At 45.1% G+C, this 22729-nt stretch overlaps 1 protein-coding gene across 48 annotated transcripts in view; it reads right to left on the bottom strand.

The window, feature by feature from the left end:
• The window catches only part of LIMCH1 (LIM and calponin homology domains 1), a 222385-nt gene that overhangs the window by 66643 nt on the left and 133013 nt on the right, over window positions 1–22729 (bottom strand). For 47 of the 48 annotated variants that reach the window (XM_083459670.1, XM_083459681.1, XM_083459715.1 and 44 more), the window contains 3 exons: window positions 17652–17762; window positions 6004–6199; window positions 2313–2565 (listed from right to left, as the gene is read on the bottom strand). In XM_083459670.1, coding sequence (XP_083315796.1) covers window positions 2313–2565; window positions 6004–6199; window positions 17652–17762 — 560 coding nt within the window. Of the gene's footprint in view, window positions 1–2312; window positions 2566–6003; window positions 6200–6981; window positions 7271–17651; window positions 17763–22729 lie in introns of those variants that run through there. The other variant, XM_083459687.1, reaches the window with a different exon arrangement.

Raw genomic sequence — 22729 nt, 5'->3', positions numbered from 1 at the left:
GCCAGGTATGTGCTGTCGCTGACAGGTGACCACAGCCAGGTTGGCTGGTGTTTCTCTCTCAAATCACAGGGGGAGGTGGCGCAACTGATCCAGGATTGGGTTGCGGAGGTGGAACTAAGGTTCTCCACCAGGGTGCAAGGGTTCAAGAGCGACCGAGGGTCACAGTTTACTGGGTCTGCTCTGGAGGAGTTTTTCAAGGAAAAGGAAATACGTCACCAGGTGACGGGTGCAAAGTCTTCTCAAGGGAGAAGGGAGGCTGTGGCTGAACCCAGTGACGGGGATAAGGTCCAGAATCAGGGTTCAGATCCCGGTGATGGGGACCAGATCCAGGGTCAGGGTTCAGGGCAGGTTTGGGCATCTCCAAGGGTTGTGAAAGGAGTGTCCAGGTGTGAGGCTTCATCTCCGGTAATGGAGAAAGCTCACGGCAGGGTTGTCAAGTCAGAGGGGGAAGAGTCTGACGGAGAAGACACAACTGCTGGCCCTAATGGGTCAGTAGGGTATCAGGTCACAGGTGCGTGGAAAAGTGTCGCACAGTGTGATTCTGGGAGTGTTGAAGGGGTTCAACAGGTGCCTGGGAAAGATGCCGGGGAGGGGCACAAGGCAAAGGGGAAGGTGTTGAACTCAGAGGGTCTTATCAGAATGTGATGCAAGAGGGGGTGTGGGAGTTGGAACTTAACTGGTTAAGTTGTTCCCATGATGCCTCAGCATTCTGACGTCAGCTTTCGAAGCTGGGAGGAGTTTGGGCAAAAGATTGTCAGTCCCACTCTGTGTTCCGTGGGGAAAAGACGTAGCCTGTAATGGCGGAGAGGAGCCCAGGAAATCCCTGGGGGAAATGTTGGAATAAATGCTGTAAATAGACGAACTGGACTCTGTGTGTTTGTCTGGAAGCTGAATCAAGCTGGTGACAGTTCTACACCGCTGTGTGAAACTCTGCTGAGCCGTGACTGAGTGGCGCAGCTGAGGGAAGCGCGCCGGACCGGGCAGCCATAAATCGCTAATCGAGGTTCGTAAATCAATTAGCGGGGGTCACGGCTAATAACCAAAAGTCACAGAAACACCTTCTGATATTCTCAGAGCCTTCATGCACCATTGTCTCCATGGATGCAGACACATGGAGCAAATGACATCTGACCCCGGGGACTGTTGTGGTTCATGTAAATCACTGCCAGGAGGCAGCATGTGTCTGTGTGACTGTGCCAAATCAGTCAGAACAGCTGCCTGTCAATGGTCAGAAAGAAAGACTTGTCACTGGGTGAGTGAGTTCCAGCTGCTTAGCCCAATAACCTTGTCTCAGAGGCCTTCAGTGAGCTAGATGCCTAGTAGACAGTGCCCAATGGCAGTGGGAGAATCTCATGTATGCTACTTTGAGAGCCTCTCTGGGCTATAAAGTGGGATAGGAGTTATATTAAAAAGTAAATAAATAACACTACTTCCTTCACTATCCTTCAGGACTCCATCAGTGCCCTTGGCACTTTACAGGATAAAATAAGCACACACACACAAAGGAAGGTTGTTGTGCCAAGGACATTTGTGATTGAGACTTAGTTGGTAGTCCAGCAAGGGAAAAGAAAAGAATGAGGCAATAAGAGCAGAATACGAACAACTGCAGTTATACATACAGTCAAACCTCGGTTGCCGAACGTAATGCGTTCCGGAAGCCCGTTCAGCTTCTGAAATATTTGACAACTGAGGCACGGCTTCTGATTGGTTGAAAGATCTTCCTGCACTCAAGCGGAAGCTGCGTCGGATGTTTGGCTTCCGAAAAACATTCGAAAACCAGAGTACTGACTTCCGGGTTTTCAGCATTTGGGAGCCGAGGTTTGACTGTAATGAGGCTTTTGTGTTAGTCAGGGATGAGGACTTAGGCCTTAAGCCAAGGGCTTCCTGGAAATGATGGACTTTGGAGGGAATTGAGGAAAGAGAGAGATGAGAACAAAACTGTAGCACCCGCAACGGCAATCCGTGAGAAGGTTTTAGAGCATCCGAGCCAAAGTTCTGGCTTCAAGTAACGTACATGGTACTAATATGAAACCCAGCAACTTGTTAAAAACAAAGTAGGTCAAACAACCTTATGTCCACAGTAAAACTCATTTAAGTAATTCTGTAGTAATGTTTCAATAAACTAAGTATAGCAGAGCTGTTTATGTGATGTTCTAAGTCAAACTGCATTCCATATGATTGCCATCTTGCAATTAAGCAAGCAAGAGAGAACAAGGCCAGAAACCATCTATTGGTCACCTGTGAATGGGAGATGCACTTGTTAGGTTTAGGTGGCTCTGGCTTGGTAACCTGAGAAGTGGCCAAGTCCTTACCTGAAAGGTCTCTCTCCTCCTAGGGGAGAAGTAGCAGTACTCCAGCTCTTCCTGAACTCCTCTCGTTCGGCCTTCTTCTTCCTGAGAGGAGCCGGAATATAGGCAGTCTGGTTACTCTTATTGGGGAGGTATTGGTTAAAAGGCACAACTGATTTGGGTTCACCATAAGATGTCCGCCTTGCAGACATATCGTCTTTTTTCACATCTGGCAACTTTCGATGCGGCAAGTCAGATTCCGAATCGCTTCCTCTGCCTGTGTGGAAAAGAAAGAAAGAAATTAGGAAAAAGAAAGAAAAGAGTCAAGTTTAAATGCTTAATTCAAGTGTGCCAGTAGGAGGATCACTGCAATTATCTCGTGCAAAGGTGTCCATCTCCTTCCCCCACAAACGAATGTACGGTTTGCAGGCTTCAGAGTGTCAATTGCCACAGAACATGACGCGTACAAAAGTGCTCCTTAAATTCAATGGGTAAATGAAGCATAAATTCCTGTCGCTACTTAAGAGTGAGAATCAAGTTTTTAAATTGTCAGTAAAAGCTATTGTGCTTTAAGATCCACCTCGAAGTTTCACAAGGTCACACTTGCACACTGCACATGGGACTGCATGAATGAGGGCATTTTTTTTTAATGACCCACATCTCTATTGTATTAAACGTTTAAAAAAACCACAATTGAGTATCACCCCTTGCACAGGGAAATCTTCAGTTAGCAGTGATAATTGAGAACACACGGGGACGTCCTATAATACGTTTTTCCTATTATAATCTTGAATTTGAAGGTCAGAAATACAATAACTGCTGTGTTCACACAGCTCCAAGAAAAACTCCTCTAGCTCTCTGCAGGCATAATATTTTAGCTGTCTTAAGCAGAAATATTCAACAAGCAGCTGCACTACAGATATAGCTGGATGACAACACAAGAACTGCCTTGCTGGGTTTGATCAAAGCCCGTCTCATTCAGCATTTTAAGCAGCAGCCAGCCAGATGTCTCTGGAAGGAGCAGTGGTCATCCATCGTTGCTTATCTCCAGTGTATGACACTCAGAGTAATACCATCTCTGAAGACGGAGATTCCTTGGCTAATAGCCATGGATACACCCCCACCCCCACCCAAGGATTTGCTAATCCTTTTCAAAAAGCCATCAAAGCCAGTAATGAACCTACAATAATACTTGAACTCAGGATCATCCCATGGATTCAGCCACAGGATGCTCAACTTCATGGGATGACCCAAAGTTCAAGTAATATGGGAGAAAGGAAACAAACTTCTGAACAACTGTACAAAATGAACTCAAGACCTTTAAACATTTTTACTTTCTTTTCAAAGATGGTAGTGTTGCAAAAGGTAAAGGACCCCTGGACAGGTAAGTCCAGTCAAAGGCGACTATGGGTGCGGCGCTCATCCCACTTTTCAGGCTGAGGGAGCTGCCATTTGTCTGCAGACAGCTTTCTGGGTCATGTGGCCAGCAGGACTGAACTGTTTCGGGCACAACAGGACACCGTGATGGAAGTCAGAGCACACATAAATGCCAGTTACCTTCCCGCCACAGTGATATCTATTTATCTACTTGAACTGGTGTGATTTCAAACTGCAAGGTTGGCAGGAGCTGGGACAGAGCAACGGGAGCTCACCCCGTCGTGAGGGTTCAAACCACCGACCTTCCGATTGGCGAGCCCAAGAGGCTCAGTGGTTTAAACCACTGCACCACCCTTGGTAGTGTTGCACATCAACATGGGCAGGGACAGAGATCCGAGTCTACTAATTGTAGTTCTCCAGATGCTGCTGAACTCCATTTGCATCAGTATCAGACAGAATGTCCAACCACAAGGGACAAGAGGTGTAGTCCAATGGCATCTTGAAGGTCCCTGCCCTAAACAGCTTGGGACCAGGTGACCTGAAGGATCATCTTCATCCAGTTCACACCTTGAGCTCTGCATCCCGTATCCCACTTGTATACTTCCATTTTCGTACAAATTGTAGAACTTTACAACATGTGGGGCACTCTCAGTGGGGTCCCCATGTCCATGGGACTGTTTCAACTGAAACCTTCTTGTCCCCATCAGTATAGGCCTTTAAGCTTTAAAGACCCATTTATTTAAAACTGCTTTCTTCTTTAAAAAAGAAAAGAGCATGCTATTTTTGTGTGTGCTGCTCCATGATACAGAACTGCAATATTGCAATTTTAAAAAATAAAATCTAATTTTTTACACTGTGCTGCAGGTTGTTGTGATTGGTGATACTGCTAGTTCTTAGCATTTTATTGCTAATGGCATTTTAATGTCGCAGCCGACTGATCTGCATGCGTGTGGAAGGCCTCCTTAAGTGGTTTAACCCTAAAAGGCGGCCTATACATATCTAAATAAATCAACTAGAAAGCAAATGCGTGACTAGCTATATCATCTGCTAACTAAATGTTAAGTTTTCCCCCTACACCACAACGGCTATGCTCAGATTCCCTGTTTAGAGACAGCATGCTTCTGAATACCAGTTCCTGAGAATCAAACGTGGGGAGAAAACGTATGCCCTCAGGTTCTCCTTTTGGGCTTCCCATAGGCATCTGGTTGGCCACCATAAGAACAAGATGATTCCTTGGATAGCTCAGTTGGTTGGAGCAGGCTGCTGATAGTCCCAAGGTTGCAGGTTCGATTCCCATATGGGACAGCTGCATATTCCTGCATTGCAAGAGGTTGCACTAGACAATCCTCAGGGTCCTTTCAAACTCTACAATACTATGAAGTTAGACTAGTTGGGTCACTGGCATGATCTAACCAGCCCTTATGTTCTTACCATGACTCCAGGTCAATCAATTTACTGTCTCGCCAAAGTGGAACAAGCTCTAGTTATCTCCCGCTTGGACTACTGCAGTGCACTCTACGTGGGGCTAACTTTGATGGTGACTTGGAAACTACAACTAATCCAGAATGTGGCAGCTAGACTGGTGATTGGGAGTGGCCGTCAAGACCATATAACACCTCTCCTAAAAGACCTACATTGGCTCCCAGTACGTTTCCGAGCACAATTCAAAGTGTTGGTGCTGACCTTTAAAGCCCTAAACGGCCTTGGCCCAGTGTACCTGCAGGAGTATCTCCACCCCCATCATTCAGCCCAGATGCTGAGGTCCAGCTCCAAGGGCCTTCTGGTAGCTCCCTCCCTGCGATAAGCGAAGTTATAGGGAACCAGGCACAGGGCCTTCTCGGTAGTGGCACCCACCCTGTGGAATGCCCTCCCATCAAATGTCAAAGAAATAAACAACTATCTGACTTTTAGAAGACATCTGAAGGCAGCCCTTTTTTAGGGAAGTTTTTAATGTTTGATGTTCTATCATTTTTTTAAATATTCTGTTGGGAGCCGCCCAGAGTAGGTGGGGAGACCTGGTCAGATTATTATTATTATTATTATCTCCTTACATTTCAGGCCGAAGAAGTGCCACCACATAAATTAGACTGCTATGACATCCCCCACCCCTCCACAGCTTGTAATTATAAGGCAAAAAGCTTCCACCATAGTGTGACCCCCCAAAGCTCTAGACCATAAATTGGCATTCAAAGAGAGTTCCCTTCTGACTTCAAGGGATTAAAAGGCACATCACGCTTCCAAAACCCAAGCCAGCTTCTCCAGCGGCAGCACACCAGCTATTTCACACCAGAAGAGCCGCGTGTGGCATTCAAAAGGAGCCCTGGAGAGCACAGCTTACCATCGCTGCTTCCTCTCAGCACCACATCTGGAGACGGCGTCTGCTGGGAGCGGGAGCCGAAGGAATCCAGGCTGTCAAAAGAATCATCTCTTCCGTGGCGGGGAGGAGAAAGGGAATCGCTGCGTTCAGAGTCCCAACAGTCTACATAGCCGCTGTCACGGATGCTGCGCTTGGGGCTCTCAACATCCTCAGTCTCCTAATGTGGACGAAGCAAACACACACAGACATACAAAGTGTTGTTGTTGTTTTTAAAGAAATACCCTTAATGCAAACAGTAAGAACTTTCTGAGAATCTAGCATGCCTAGAACCTACGGCTGGGGACACCGAGATATTTTTCTAAGGGAGTTGAAAGTGGTATCCTGGAGGCATTGTTCGCCCTGGTACTCACACACATTTCTTTTGTATCATGGCTGTCTCTGATCCAATAGGTTTTGCAGGTTTTTGAAACAGCAGAAAGAAAACAGTTTAACCAGAACCACCCACGGGGCAAACGAAAAGTGTACATACACTAAGGAAGCAATGCCACTCTCTCAAAACAGTTTTGTCCATCTTAAAAAAAACAAACCAGCCCAATTGTCTGTCTCCAATACCAGAGGAGTCAGCGCGGTAAAATGTACACATCACCACAGCCAGCAACGCCATTCTTGTATCGCCTTTTTACGCTTACAAAAAGAGACAAGTCGGTCTTCCACCCAAAACTTCTCTTTCCGCCACTCTCTAACCAAAACGACTTCTCAAGTAACTACGAAGAGACTACTGTTAAAGGCAAAACACAATCCACCATGGCAATGTGCAGAATGAAAACACACCAGATTTGCACAGAGAACTGGAAGGAAGCAGGTTAACATGTTCTAAAGAAGAGAAGTGGTGTCGATGTGTGGCACTTTAAAAGACTAACCCATTGATTTTGGCTAGAGCTCACTTCCATCAGGTATAGGTTTACATGTGTACCAAGAAGTAAAAAGAAAGGCATTGACCTGAAACATGGCTGGTTCTGCATCCAAATCCATATCATGCAGGCCATTGTCCATATCATAGGAGCAAAGGCATCCTGGGTTTAAGTTAGAAGGCAAGGCACGTCTAACTCCACTGAGCTGATCATTTCCACCTAGATATCATACTGGCCCAGGACACCTGCAGAGAGAATCTGCTGTTGCTGCTTTTGGCTCAGTCAAACAACGAAGCAGCGAGCTGCAGGAGACAGCGTCTTTCTACCTCGGAGAGAAATTCCAGTTATGAAAGAGGGGATGTCTTTCTTCCCGGAGCAATCAGCAGCCGAAAAATATGCAAAACGCTTTTCCTGATGCCTCTGAAGAATTCAGTCTTGCTCTTTGTTTGTTGCCAGCTCCTGGCTCTGGGGGATATGAAAGCACTTGTATCTGACCCACATGTTCAGAGCAGTGAGAACAATGGCCGCCTTTGACAGCCTCCCGATTATAAATTCTTTCCAGAGCAAGCCGCACATACTAAAACACTGAAAGCTCCAGAAGAGGGAAAAGGTCAGTAGAAGCCATCCTCAGCCTTGCATTATTAGAAGAACATTGCCCCTTGTTTCAGGCGGTATCTTATCATCGGTTACAACAGGATGAGGCCAAGAGAAACAAAAATAAGGCCCTTTGCTGAAAAGCAAACTTTTGGAAGTCCACCCAGCCCCTGCTTCTCCCTTTGAGTAAAAAAGGCAGGGACAATATTATCACCCTCAGATGCGGCCATCAGAAAAGCCCAAGGTGAGAAATGCTTCTCAGGGAGTCCATTTGAAAAGGTGCAAAACTGCCAACAGGTGCAGAAGCGTCTGTATCATGTGGTACAAATAAACAAGTCATGCCAGAGGCCTGCTTCACTTGATTATATAAACAGATGTGGCAGACGTTGCATGTGTCCGTCTCAAACCAACGTGCAAATTCAACCAACAGAGGTTTGCAGATCCGTATGCCATAATGGCATATTTGTCAAGGAGTCATGACTGGCAAAGCCTCTGAGTTAGCTGTGCCCCTTGGGCTTCCCACTGTAAGGATGAATGGATCATTCTGTTTCCAGTTCATGTCAATTTCACATTATGTTCATTCATAAGTCCATTTTGTTTTATTTCTGAATGAATCTGTGATTTTTTCAACATACGTTTTTAAAAAGAAATCTGAATGTCTATCCTTATTTACATTTCTATTTAAATATGCATTACCACCACAAACATATGTATTTGAGTAGGTGCTTTACCTCAGTACTATATGCTTTTCTAAATATATTCTCTTTAAGAACATTATCACAAAATTCGGAGACCCTCCTTCCTCCAGAAAAATATAAATGTTCCAATCTGAACATTCAAATGTGGATTAGGTCACATAGGATTTCATAGGAATCAAATTCCTCAAGCATCCTTACTGCGTTCTGTGTGAAATGGCCCTCAGCATTAGGTGGGGATAACCCAGGTTCAGTTCCTCTTAGGCAATTTCACACATTACCAAGAGGTGAACCCAGACTTGACCCTCAATAGGGAAACAAAGGCAATCACAGCTTCCCAACAAGAGAACTGGAAAAATATATATGTATGCAAATAAGTGGTTCTTGCATCCCTGCTTTTTGTATTTAGGTGCACTCCTAAAACTTTCTTAGCCTAATACGTAAGCTGCCCAGGGCTTTCACTGAAGGACCACAGAAAACACCTATTCTCTTGACCTGTGCACCAACAGCCAATAGCTCAGACCAGCTTGTTCTGCCTTATCTACAGATACTGTATGTATGTGTTTTGGAAATGAAAGGGTCTCATGTCTCATACTGCGGTCCTGTTCCCCCCCCCCCAAAGAGCTTCTCCCAAATTTACATACTAAAGTGGAAATAATAATTATTATGATTACTATTATTAGCAGGGCACATGTGCAGCAAAGACTTGTATGCTGCAGGGTTCCTCTTGGGTATATAGGGCAGATACAAGGTACCCACTTACATGATATCTGCTGGGTGGTGCAAGTGAAACTCTTCCTTGTGGGAACTGTAAAGGGACCCTGACCATTAGGTCCAGTCGTGACTGACTCTGGATTTGCGGCACTCATTTCTCTTTATTGGCTGAGGGAGCCGGCATACAGCTTCCGGGTCATGTGGCCAGCATGACTAAGCCGCTTCTGGCGAACCAGAGCAGCGCACGGAACGCTGTTTACCTTCCCGCCAGAACGGTACCTATTTATCTACTTGCACTTTGACATGCTTTCAAACTGCTAGGTTGTCAGGAGCAGGGACCGAGCAACGGGAGCTCACCGCGTTGCGGGGATTCGAACCGCTGACCTTCTGATCGGCAGGTCCTAGGCTCTGTGGTTTAACCCACAGCGCCACCCGTGTCCCTGTGGGAACTGTACGCTTACATAAAAGAAAGGAAAAGGACACACTAGAGCAGGGTTTCCCAAACGTGGGTTGCCAGCGGCTTTTGGACTACAATTCCCATCATCCCTGACCACTGGTCCTGCTAGCCAGGGGTGATGGGAGTTGTAGTCCAAAAACAGCTGGAGGTCCAAGTCTGGAAAATCCTACACTAGAGGGAGACCACTTAGGCCTTGCCACCTATAGACCCCAAGAATACAGCCTGTTCCTCACTACATAGCTCAATCTCATTTATGGTGACACAGACACTACATTTCTTCCAAAATTGGCCACAGTTATTACAGCCGCATTGCAGATGAGGAGCAGGGCAGAGAGAGGCTACCAGCTTGTCTAAATACTACCAAGAAAGAGGTAAGCTTTAGATGGGAAACTTCCCAGTTTGTACATCAGTCCCTTTGCTATTGTGACACATTAGGCAACATCCTGGGATCAGGCCTATGAAATCCTATGTGAAACAAAACAAAACTAAACCCAGTACCATGAACAGCAGAGAGGAGGTAGCACAGAAACATACAAAGGGCTTTAAATAGGAAGCAGGATCATTCAAAAACTCAAATGCCCTACAAACTTCTCAGGGAGAAAACTGAGTAATTGGGGTCACTGTTGAGTTGGCTGCCAAAAGTCCCTTAGCGTGCTGAAAGCCAAGGTCCCCTAAGGCCAAGCGTGGAGACGGCAAATAGCTGTAAGGTAAAATCACAGAGTTTAAGGAAGTTAAAATAATTTGATCAGATGAAAATGCAGCGTTTCACGGTGTCTCTTTCTTCTGTTTAGCAATGAATGACAGAAGTTACTACCAAGAGCTAAAGAGGGTGTCCTTTCTCCCAGGTAAAAATGCTCCATGAAATAAATTAGATGAGTGTATCTGTTACTCATACAGAACTACTAGCCCAATTGCTTCTAAGTTACTAGGTGTGATGGCCTGGGACTCGGGCTCGGACTCGGAACCAGAGGAGACTCAGTCTGCACCGGATCCTTTGCCTCAGGCATCATCTGAACCAAGTCTGGAGCCTGACTCTGAAGAGTTCCAGTCTGCACAGGTACCCCTGCAACAAAACCAGCTGGGTCCAATCAGGGGCCTGAGCCTGCCCTGGCTCCAGATGCGGGGATTACCTTGTTGCCTTCAGCTGTGCCATCACTTACAGCTGCTCCACTTCCGGTTGGGTAGCTGCAGAGACTAAGGTCTGAGAGAAGGAGAGACCTGAGTACTCACAGGAGGAGTGCTCGTCTTCAGGCGAAACAGGGAGGTAAGTCGCCGGGGGATCAGGACTGGCCGTTACCCCGACAAAGATAAAAGGCTGCCGGACCCAGCCCCTGGTTGCAGGAGCAACATTGTTGTATGCTAGATCCTGCCTGAGATCCTGTACATGTCCTTGCCTGGTTTCCTTTCTTGTGTCCTGCCTCGGCCCTGTTGGACTGACTCCCAGCGGAACCTTTGTATTCTGGACGGGACCTGGACTGTGTTTCATGGGTTACCCCCGGGCCCAGCACACTAGGTATGGTGCTTTACAAACGTTTAGCATTTTGAATTTTCCCGTTCACTTAGTTATTTCCACACCGACTAACACAAGTTTGTATATTTGAAGGAGCGTCTCCACCCCCATCGTTCAGCCCGGACACTGAGATCCGGCACCGAGGGCCTTCTGGCGGTTCCCTCATTGCGAGAAGTGAGGTTACAGGGAACCAGACAGAGGGCCTTCTCGGTAGTGGCGCCCGCCCTGTGGAACACCCTCCCTTCAGATGTGAAGGAAATAAGTAGCTTTCCTATCTGAAGGCATCAGGGAAGTTTTTAATATTTAATGCTGTATTGTTTTTAATACTTGCTTGGGAGCCGCCCAGAGTGGCTGGGGAAACTCAGCCAGATGGGCGGGGTATAAATATATTATTATTATTATTATTATTATTATTATTATTATTATTATTATTATTATTTATTTATGCATAAAGCGGGCTAATGAATATGTGGGAGGGCTAGTCTGACTTCTGCAGACTTTACTTCAAGCTTGATGCTGTTAGGACTGGGCTTTGGACAGCAGACTGAAGCGAGTCAGGAGTTGTGGGACCAGCCAGAAGTCGAGAGCAAAAGAGTAAATCAGAGCAGGAGGACAACCCAGGAGGAAGGATCACGGAGCAAGCCAGGGACAAGGAATGATGCAGGAACAAGTCTGAACTCAGGAAGAGCTTGTGGCTCAGGCATGGCGCAACCAGTGTTTGAAACTCCCATTGTTCTAGGCGCATTTTGCGATGGGGAATTTCATTAGGGCGAGCAGTTTCTGAGCTCTGGGTGCAGTACTGTGTTGAATATTTCAGATAAAAATGGCAGAGTAGAAGGAAAGGAGGACCTTTTTCTGCCTCCCCACTTCCATGTTCTCTCTAAAGGCTGGAGAAGAGACCCTCTTAAGAATATTACAGGGGTGGGCAAGTAGCCCATGTGAAAAATGAACATAATATTTTATCTGCAGTTCATTCATTTCCGGCGCTGTGGGTTAAACCAAAGAGCCTAGGATTTGCCAATCAGAAGGTCGGTGGTTCGAATCCCCGTGACAGGGTGAGCTCCCATTGCTCGGTCCCTGCTCCTGCCAACCTAGCAGTTCAAAAGCACAAAGTGCAAGTAGATAAATAGGTACCGCTCCGGCGGGAAGGTAAAAGGCATTTCCATGCACTGCTCTCGTTTGCCAGAAGCGGCTTAGTCATGCTGGCCACATGACCCAGAAGCTGTACGCCGGCTCCCTCGGCCAATAAAGCAAGATGAGCGCCGCAACCCCAGAGTAGGCCACGATTTGACCTAATGGTCGGGGTCCCTTTACCTTTACCTTTATTCTTGTTATAAAAAGTGTTCCTAGACATTCCGTTGTTGAGCCCCTAACCTATTATTGTTGTTGTTGTTTTTGTTGTTATTTATTGAATTTATATTCTGCCCTATACCCAGGGGTCTCAGGGCAGTTCAGTGAATAAAATCAAGATATAAAACCACAAAATACATAATAAAAATAAAAACAACAATCCAATAGCCCCACCACCACCAAAAAAAGCCACCTAGGTTTAAGGTGCCATTGAGCTCCTAGTTTTCATATCTCAGTTTCTAACACTGGGCTCAACACCAACTGGAAACCCTCTTCTGCGCTTTCCCGCCTAGGAGGAGTCAATGGCTGGCCTGGGTGGACAGAATACTCATTGAAGTGATTACCTGCAGTTCAGTGGATCACCACACAGGGCAGCTGTCTACCAATCTCAACTTTCTGACCAATGCTCTCTTAATGATACGAAAACCCACATCTTCATCCCACAATGCACTCTGCCTACCCATTTGGACCTCAGGCCTCTCTTAGTATGCAGACTCCCTTTGATTTTCTGCTCAAAATACCAAGCCTAAAGGTAACGGTAAAGGGACCCCTGACCATTAGGTCCGATCATGGACGACTCTGGGGTTGCGGTGCTCATTTCGCTTTATTGGCCAAGGGAGCCAGCGTACAGCTTCCGGGTCACGTGGCCAGCATGACTAAGCCGCTTCTGGCGAACCAGAGCAGCGCACGGAAACGCCGTTTACCTTCCCGCCAGAGCGGTACCCATTTATCTACTTGCACTTTGAGGTGCTTTCGAACTGCTAGGTGGGCAGGAGCTGGGACCGAGCAACGGGAGCTCACCCCGTTGCAGGGATTCGAACCGCCAACCTTCTGATCAGCAAGTTCTAGGCTCTGTGGTTTAACCCACAGCGCCACCCGCGTCCCATATACCAAGCCTAGGTAGCTGTAATAATAATAATAATAATAATAATAATAATAATAATTTATTTTATTTTTCAAATAAAAAAAATTATTTGTTTTCTTTTCTTCTTTCCGTAAGGAATAATGATTCCACAATCAACATCAAAAATACGTTCCCTCCCCCATTCCCCATGTATTTATTTATCCTTTCACCACTATCTCTAATGAGATTCTTAAAATCTCACGACTTCCCTCCATTCCCACTTCTGGTTTCTTTTATACACCAAATTCTTCTGCATTTCCCTATCTCCTATTAACCCATTATTATACCCTAAATTATTCGAGTTTCTGGTAATTGCAAGCATTTAGTCCAAACCTGCTAATGTTTCAGCTTGTTTACAATGTTTTTGCACATATACAATAAATGTTTCCCACTCTTTTTTAAACCTCTCATTATCGTAGTCTCTGAGCTTTGCTGTCAGTTTTGCCATCTCTGCACAGTCCATAAGTTTAATTTGCCAAATAATTTTATTATTTATACCTCGCCCATCTGGCTGGGTTTCCCTAGCCACTCTGGGCCACTTACAGCATGTCTAAAAATATAGCATGTTGTGAAGGAAATGGACTGTTCTATATTATAAAAATATAAATCTGGGTTTGCTGACGCAGTGGATCACACTTAGACTGTCTGGATTTGGGAATTAAATGCCAAAACCTCAAGCGTCTTGCTTTGATAGCCAGATTAAGGTCGATCTCAGCGTGATAAGGAGGAAAAACAGAAGGGAGAGATGCAACTCTAAAGTAAGTTTCATTAAAATGTTACTGTGAAGGACTGTTTAATTTTCAGGGAGAGTAGATGGGGCTTAACTCTGTTTATTTGTTCTTTTGCTCCAAGTGAGAGGAATGCTTTGGCATGCAAGTAACTTTTATTGCATTTAATTCTTTTCCCCAAGATGAACGATCACTTTTTAAATATGTTAATAAACTTTGTTTCATAATAATTTTGTGGTCTCTCTTAATTTACCACCCCATGTCAAGAGCCAAGGCCTGTGCTACTCTTGAGCTATTGTCAAAGAGATACAGAGGACATTTTTCGCCTAGTGGCAGTAGAAAGGGTGGGCGACCAAAGGGGTACACTTTGTTTAGCCAGGAACTTTGCCCATACAGCAGAGTTGACATATATGTGCAACTCTTTTAACCTTCCTCTTCTAGGCATTGCTCTCCTTTCCTCGCTGGGTGTGCACAACTCTGCCAGGAAAAGAAAACACCACAATTCGGGTGCCTTGAGTAAAATAAATCCACGTAGTGCCAAAATGAAACTACAGTGGAACCTTGGTTCTCGAACTTGATCCGTTCTGGGAGTCCGTCTGACTCCCGAAACCAGTGCTTTTTCCCTTAAAAAAATGTTTAGGGGAACTCTCATTTTCCTGCTCATATTGAAATACTGCCCCTCGATGAGGCCAAACTTAGATTCACAAAATGTTTAGGGGTATGCGTACCCCTGCATAGCCCCAGAAAAGAGCACTGCCCAAACTGGAACACGGGTGGTACTGTGGGTTAAACCGCAGAGCCTAGGACTCAGAAGGTCGGTGGTGAGCTCCCATTGCTCGGTCCCTGCTCCTGCCAACCTAGCAGTTCGAAAGCACGTAAAAGTGCAAGTAGATAAATAGGAACTGCTCCGGCGGGAAGGTAAATGGCATTTCCGTGCGCTGCTCTGGTTCGCCAGAAGCGGCTTAGTCATGCTGGCCACATGACCCGGAAGCTGTACGCCGGCTTCCTCGGCCTATAGAGCAAGATGAGCGCCGCAACCCCAGAGTCGGTCACGACTGGACCTAATGGTCAGGGTCCCTTTACCTTTAAACCGGAACACTTACTTCTAGGTTTGCAGTGTTCGGGAGCCAAAACTTACGAGTACCAAGGCGTTCAACAACCAAGGTGCGACTGTATGAGCAAGTGACATTCTGCTTTTCCTTTAATGGTAACCCAAATATCTCAACTGATGTGGGCTCTCTCACACCCTGCTTAACAGCAGAGCTGGCCACCCACTTAGAGACATCACGGCATATACAAATGTAATCACCCACACTGCATGCAAAACACATTAAAATTGTTTTGTATTCCTACAAGATGGCTGTTCAGCGCATAACGTTATATATGCATGCCATGCGTTCTGAAAAGAGAACCAGACCTCCGGACCCCAAAGTCAATCCTACTTAAATACCCTCTTTGTCCCCCGCCCTCGGCACACGCACCCTCCCCAACCAATCTGACATCTTTCCCAAATTCCCCCGGAGCTCTACATACCAATAGAATAAGTTTAATCCTTTGGCAGATTGCCAGTTTTTGAGGGGCGGGGGTGGGGAGGGAGGTAGATAATATGTCTCACTATCGAGGAAAACGCTTGACAGCAAGGTAAATGAAAATCAGATGAGCTAGACAGTGACACAGGCCAGTTTTCATTCATAAAACATTTCAAGATACAAATTACAGAACAAATTAAAGAATGAATCAACTGTAATATATCTATCTATCTATCTATATATATATATTCTGTCCTTCTGTTATTTGAATAGTAGCTTGGTTTTGTCTGTAAGGAAAATGGGAAAGGATGCATAAACCGAGAGCTGCCACACCTCCATATTTTCTATGCCATTAGGGCAGATTCATGTTTGAGAGTGGCTAAGAGTTGAAAAGTAACCCTCAGCCATCAGCTAACAAATTTTCCTTTTGGCTTAGTAATACTGGCCTGCCTTGCAAGTCTGTTGTAAGAATAACCAAGATAACGGGTGCAAAGTGCTTTCAACACTTGAAAATGCACTGCTGGAATACAAAGTATTAGTTAGCATAGCGATTAACATGGAAACAACTAAGCAGCCTCTCTCTGTGTGTATCCTATTATTATCGCCTCATTCAAAACATGTGGTGCAATACCATTGCTTACATCTGCATTATGACATCTTTAAAAACAGATAATCTGAAGCATGGCATTCCGTAACACAACAGTTATCACAGCCATCTGGAAAAAATCAAATTCACAGACATGCAATAAAAGCAGTCATAATAGCTACACAGAAGATCTCTTTCCTCAACAATTTCACATATTACAAACATATTGGAGGCTGAGAATTATTATTTTTTTGAACCATCTGCATCACAACTTTTATTATTAAGCTAACCTGGTTGTTGGAAGGAGGGATACGTTTCAATATTTCTGTACATTCCGATATTTATTTGTTAATCTGTTTGTTTGAATTTTGTTACCATCCCTTCTTCACTACAAGGTACCAATGAAAGAGCTGGATAAATTGAGCATTTACCACGACTGTCTACTTTGTATGGTTTTAGGTTTTTAAAAAACGTGTTTGTTATTTATTTTTTTTGTATACTTAACTGTTTTAATTATCTTTTAGTGTACAGTGGGCCCACGAATTTACTTACAGGACTGTTAACCTCAGGAGCACACAATAACAGGATCACACTAGTTTTCCAAAACATGAGGAGGGAAGCTGTTTCTTAAAGAATGTGTTTATTTTTACTGTCCCTCTAAAACTACATAGGAAGAAGAGCACTTTTAAAAGCCAAGAAAAATAGGGAGGAAATCAACAGAAAGGAAGCTGTTCTGATGGGACGGAAGACTGGGATAGTTTAAGGAGGCCTCAGGAGCCACATAAAATTTGGGTTTTCCCCTGCATAAGCAGCAAGCTGCCCACCGGTGCCTTAGTATTAGTAGCGTCACTCTAAATCAGCGTCCAGTCCCTCTGATAGAAAACCTCAGTCAACTAGGTAGAGATAAGAATGAAAAAACAATATGAGCATTAAAGTTGGCAGAAGAATATGGACAGAAATTGCAGCAGGTAGGAAACAAATAATAATTGTAGTAGGGTAGGAGGGCAGGGGAAAACGCCAAGATATTTCACATCTGGCAACCAATGAGCCTCTTTGGTTTCAGACAGTACGTGGGTAGATTGGTCCAAAAAGCCAGGGATACAAATTTTCACGGCTCTCTACAGCTACAGTGCTTCATTTACCAGAAGTAATGCATTTTAGTGTTAACTCTGGAAGTGTACACAGCCGTACCTTAGTTTTCGAACGCTGCAAACCCGGAAGTGACTGTTCCGGTTTGCAAACTGTTTTTGGAAGCTGAATATCCGATGGGGCAGAAGCTTCCTGCAGCCAATCAGAAGCTGTGCTTTGGTTTCTGAACGTTTTGGAAGTCGAACGGACTTCCAGAACGGATTCCGTTTGGCTTCCAAGGTACGACTGTACTTGATTGTGACCAAACTAAGCCTCCTATGTATATTTTGCTCTACGAGACTTAGTTTGGACAAGGTCAAGTATACACTTCCAGAGTAAACACTAAATGTATTACTTCTGGTAAATGAGCCAGCGTAGCCGCTAGAGGGCCATAAAAATTTGTGTCCTAGGCTTTTTCAACTCATCTTACCATGTACTATCTGAAACCAAATTGGCTGCCAGATGTGTGTGTTTTTTCCAGTTCTCCTACCCCACTATACTGTACTTTTACTAATGAGGAAGCTATTGTTCCACTAGTAGAAAAAAAACCCAACAGCAAATACCTTTCTCAGCTGCGTTAGTAATCCTTCAAACTCCCTCAGGTTGAGCGTTGCTCCACTGAAACCAGTGCTGCTGTTTGCTGTTTTCCCCAGCCAATAGATGGTGACTAAAACCTGAAGAATGAAATGAACATTAATTGTGGGGGTGATCTATCCAAACCACTTTATCAGTTGAATACAGCAACCTTGTCCAGCTCTCCAGCAGCCTTTTAAAATCTCATCAAATCATTTGTCAGCTGCTGTTTTCAAAGGCTCTCTTACAAAAGAACATGGTCACAGAGACTTTGAAGCACATGAAATCACATCAGCACTGCTGATATTTCTAAGGTATGTGAAGTAGCAATGGCAGAGCTCCCTATTAAACTTTGTCCAACAATATCTGGGGAGCCAAATAAAGGGAAACTCAAGCACTCGCACCACTTCAAGGGACAAGGCTTCAGTGCTTAATGAAACTGCTTTAATATTGGTTTATGTCGTTCTATGTTCCCAACACAGAGGTAAAAATCACAAAGATACTGCCTGCCTGATGCCAAGTGTTTATTACAAGTTCTGCAAGTTTCACTAATATATTTTAATAGTTGTTGAGGTGGCTTAGCATTTTTAATTTCTCCACCATAAGGAATAATCAGATTGAAACTAACTCCAAAGCAACAGTCTGCTTCTCTTTAAGCTTTTCTTTTTACATGTACAGAGTTTCAAACATCCTAAAATTGTACCCTGCCATTCCAGACAAGTGCCTAGGACAAGTAATGGGAAACCATACAAATGCTATTAAAATATCACCATCGTCTTTAGTATTTATAGAATACTTTCCACCAAACTGAAGGTTGGAAGAAAGTACGTATCTCTTCACACAATAGTTATACTTAAACTATGGACTTCACTCCCATAAGATGTAGAGATGGCCAGCAATTTGGACAGCTTCAAAAGGGGATTAGACCAGTGTTTCCCAACCGGTGTTCCGCGGCACACGAGTGTGCCGTGAGACATCGGCTGGTGTGCCGCGAGATGCCTGGAGGGAGGCGGGCGAGTCGGGCGGCGAGTGGCGGGGCGGCGGCGGCGAGGAGAGGCCGCGCCTCCTGCTGCTGCCTGGCGCTCCTCCTCGCAGCCGGCAGCGCTGCCTGGGCGCCTCCGCGCGACTCTGCCTCGCTGGGTTTGGTCTCCCAGCAGAGACGGGTCACACGCGCCCCTCCCTCCCTCCCTCAGCCTGCGCGGAGAGCCAGAGAGAGGCATCGCTCCTGCGCTCCGAGGCGGATTGAGCGCAGCTGAGAGGAGCTGCCGAGGGAAAAAACTTTCACTTTTGTGCGTCCCTCCCGGCGTGACGCTGCGCGCTGACGTCACGGGGCGGGGCTTTAATGGTGGTGTGCCGCGAGATTTTTTTTCAGTAAACAGGTGTGCCGTTGCCCAAAAACGTTTGGGAAACACTGGATTAGACAAATAAAATTTGTAGAGGATAAGGCTATCAATGGCTGCTAGCCACAATGACAAAGTTCCACCTTCCTTGTCAGAGGCAGCACATCTATGAATACCAATAGGTACAGTTGCACTCAGTTACTGCTTGCTGGACTGGATTGAACTTTGGCTTGATCCAAAAGGATCAAGCAATGTGCTCTACGTGGGGCGACCTTTGAAGGTGACCCGGAAACTACAACTAATCCAGAATGTGGCAGCTAGACTGGTGACTATGAGCGGCCGCTGAGACCACATAACACCTGTCTTGAAAGACCTACATTGGCCCCCAGTACATTTCCAGTACAATTCAAAGTGTTGGTGCTGACCTTTAAAGCCCTAAAGGGCCTCGGCCCAGTATACCTGAAGGAGCGTCTCCACCCCCATCGTTCTGCCCGGACACTGAGGTCCAGCGCCGAGGGCCTTCTGGCGGTTCCCTCACTGTGAGAAGCAAAGCTACAGGGAGCCAGGCAGAGGGCCTTCTCGGTAGCGGCACCCGCCCTGTGGAACGCCCTCCCATCAGATGTCAAAGAGATAAACAACTACCTGACATTTAGAAGACATCTGAAGGCAGCCGTGTTTAGGGAAGTTTTTAATGTGTGACATTTTAATGTATTTTTAATCTTTGTTGGAAGCCACCCAGAGTAGCTGGGGAGACCCAGCCAGATGGGCGGGGTACAAATAATAAATTCTTCCTCCTCTTCTTCTTCTTTCTTATATTCTAATAAAGAGATCTTCACCTATTGTAGAAGCCAGGCAAGCATCTCCAGGAAGAGCACTCAATAATTAGGGTACCGCTATCAAAGGAGCCTTTTCCTTGATTTCCCCATCTCACGTTACCAGGCTTTGTCTCCAACAAAGATCTTAGGGTCTAGACAGGTGTATATGGAAAAAGTGTACTGACCCCAAGGCATTTTAGAGCTTTAGAGGTCCATATGAGCGCTTTCCACTGAATCCAGATTTCTCTACTCATATTTCATTCTCTCTTAACCCCTACACTAGCTGTATTTGATAGCATAGCTCTCAGCACATTCTCCCGCTAGCTTTAAGAATGGTTCAGGTTAACCAGGATTCCACCTCAGCCAGAATTTGCCAACCAGCTGCAAGCCATAGTTAAGATGGTCAGTGTTAACCATGGTTAGGAATGACAGAGAAGGTTGAGAGAATTCACACTCAAAAGGGATGTAGCTAAGGAGGGAGGGTACAATCTTGAAGTCTGGTCCAGATCAGTTGTTGAAAATCAGGAAATCTACAGTTGTTGTATGTCAGAACCATTATGTCTGAATTCCAACCCCCACCTTCTTCCCCATTCTTAAAGATCTTTCCTTCCATCACCCCTTTCCGAGGTCAATTGCATATATTCTTCATCGACTTAAGAGGAAAATTAAAGCCACAAGACGGGATTTTCACATGCAGGATATATATATAGGAAGAAAAACTCCCAATTAGTCCCGGGACAGAAAAGGAAAAGAATTCAGTGAATAGTAACTTAACAAGAATGTTAGTTTAGATGAACCATAATAAGGGAGATATAGTAATTTTATGAGCACTCTCTTTTTTAAAAAAATGCAATCATTAATGTAATCGTCTGTTGTATTTATTACCGTATTTTTCGCTCTATAACACGCACCTGACCATAACACGCACAGCGTTTTTAGAGGAGGAAAACAAGGGAAAAAATATTCTGAATGAAACAGTGGACGTATCATTTTTGTGCTTCATACTGTGGCCACAGACATGTGATCTGATGGTGAATTTGGGGTGACCCAATGCAAAAATCCTGAGAATCCCTGTAACCACTTTTTTGCACCATTGCAGCCCCAGGCATGATTTTTGGGGGGCAGGCTGTAGCCATGGACATGCTATGTGCTCTGATGGTGAATTTTGGCTGACCCAATGCAAAGATCCCGAGGATCCATGTGGATCCATGCTTTGTAACCACGTTTTTGCACCATTGCAGCCCCAGGCAACAGTGGGTGCGTGATTTGGGGGGGGGCAGGCTGTAGCCATGGACATGCTGTGTGCTCTGATGGTGAATTTGGGGTGACCCAGTGCAAAGATCCTGAGGATCCATGTGGATCCATGCTTTGTAACCACATTTTAAGTGGGGAGGGAAGGAAAAACACAGAAGGCTAAGAATGCAGGAGAGGGCTATAACGTGAGGAAAGGAAGGCAAAAGTCCCCCCACCCACCCACCCAAGCCAGTCAGCGTGCTCTCTCTCTCTCTCTCCCTCCCATCTGCATGTTTTCCGGCTGCCTGATATTTATTTTTTTTAACTGCCTTGACAGAAGAAAGCATTTTAACTGCATTAAGAACTATTTAGCAGCGAAACCTAAGCTTTGCCATCCCTTAAGAGGTACAGACACTGTAATCTTCCAGATCGCATGAATTTACAGGCAAAACACTGTTTAAGGATTTCATCCTTTTAAATTGAAGAAAGCATATTTGAATGCTGTGTGTCCCCAAAAACAAAAAGCAGGAAGTCAAATCAGAATTTTAAGCTGAACCTGTAATCTCTCTCCCTTCACAAACATTGTTCCCTCCGGAGCAGGGAGAGGATAGAAGGAAGGACGATCCTTTCCTTTCCTTTCCTCTCTGCTTGCCTGGAGGGGAGGGGCTTTCCCTGCTCTTTGTTCCGTTTCAGCAAACACAGCAACGAAACAGAGCGGGTGGGCAGTAAGACCCTGAGGCAGAATGCAGGAAAGCTGCCACTTCCTCTTCTTGCCTGGAGGGGAGGGGCTTTCCCTGCTCTTTGTTCCGTTTCAGCATTCTGAAGCCCGATTTGATTTTTGTCTGATTTTTCGGCTCCAGGGACCACACATTCGCTCCATAACACGCACAGACATTTCCCCTTCCTTTTCAGGAGAAAAAATCTGCGTGTTATAGAGCAAAAAATACGGTAAATAAAGTGGTTTTCCTGTTTATTTAGTAACTCCAGGTGCAGTGCTTGGAATCAGTCTAGATAAGCATCAGATAGCTGACAGGAAACTTCCACTCACAGAAACAAATTCTCTGGAGACTGTGGGCTGGGGTGCACATCTATATATAATGGTGTGAACTGAAAATGTTCCACTATTATACTGCTTAGGAAGCCAAAGTTTTCATAATTCATTTCCTGATAACATATTTTTATTAGGTAGGAGTTAGCTTGGAGTGTTGATGTTTTTCTTGTATTCAGACATACTGAACCATATGTTGACAGTCCAATCTTATATGTGTCTACTCAGAAGTAAGCTCCATGGACTCCAGTGGGACTGCAGCATAGCACTGTAGCGTGAGTTATCACACTTTGCTTTAACTACAGTCAAAATTAAGAGCCAACTGTGTGACGTTCATATTTATCACCTGAATTCCCTATAGTGCATTTTTAAAAAACCCAATGGCCTGGTTTGCACATCACAAGCAAACCATGGTTCACTTGTGAACGTAAGAGATCTAGCCAGCAGAACTAACAAACTACAATTCCTGGTTTAGTATTATATCCAAAATGGGGGTCATTGTTTGTTTCACTCAAACAAGGCCAACTACTGTAGTAGGCCAGGAACAAGCCTTGGCTTAATACCATGGTTTCTTTGGAGTCAGACAAACCACAATACCTGGGTTTGGATATAATGCTAAGCTATGGATCATG

The sequence above is a fragment of the Podarcis liolepis genome (assembly GCF_965112155.1).
Source record: "Podarcis liolepis genome assembly, chromosome: 9".
Lineage (NCBI taxonomy): Eukaryota > Metazoa > Chordata > Lepidosauria > Squamata > Lacertidae > Podarcis > Podarcis liolepis.
Note: the sequence above shows the minus strand (reverse complement) of the source record. Positions and strands in the feature narration are given on the sequence as shown.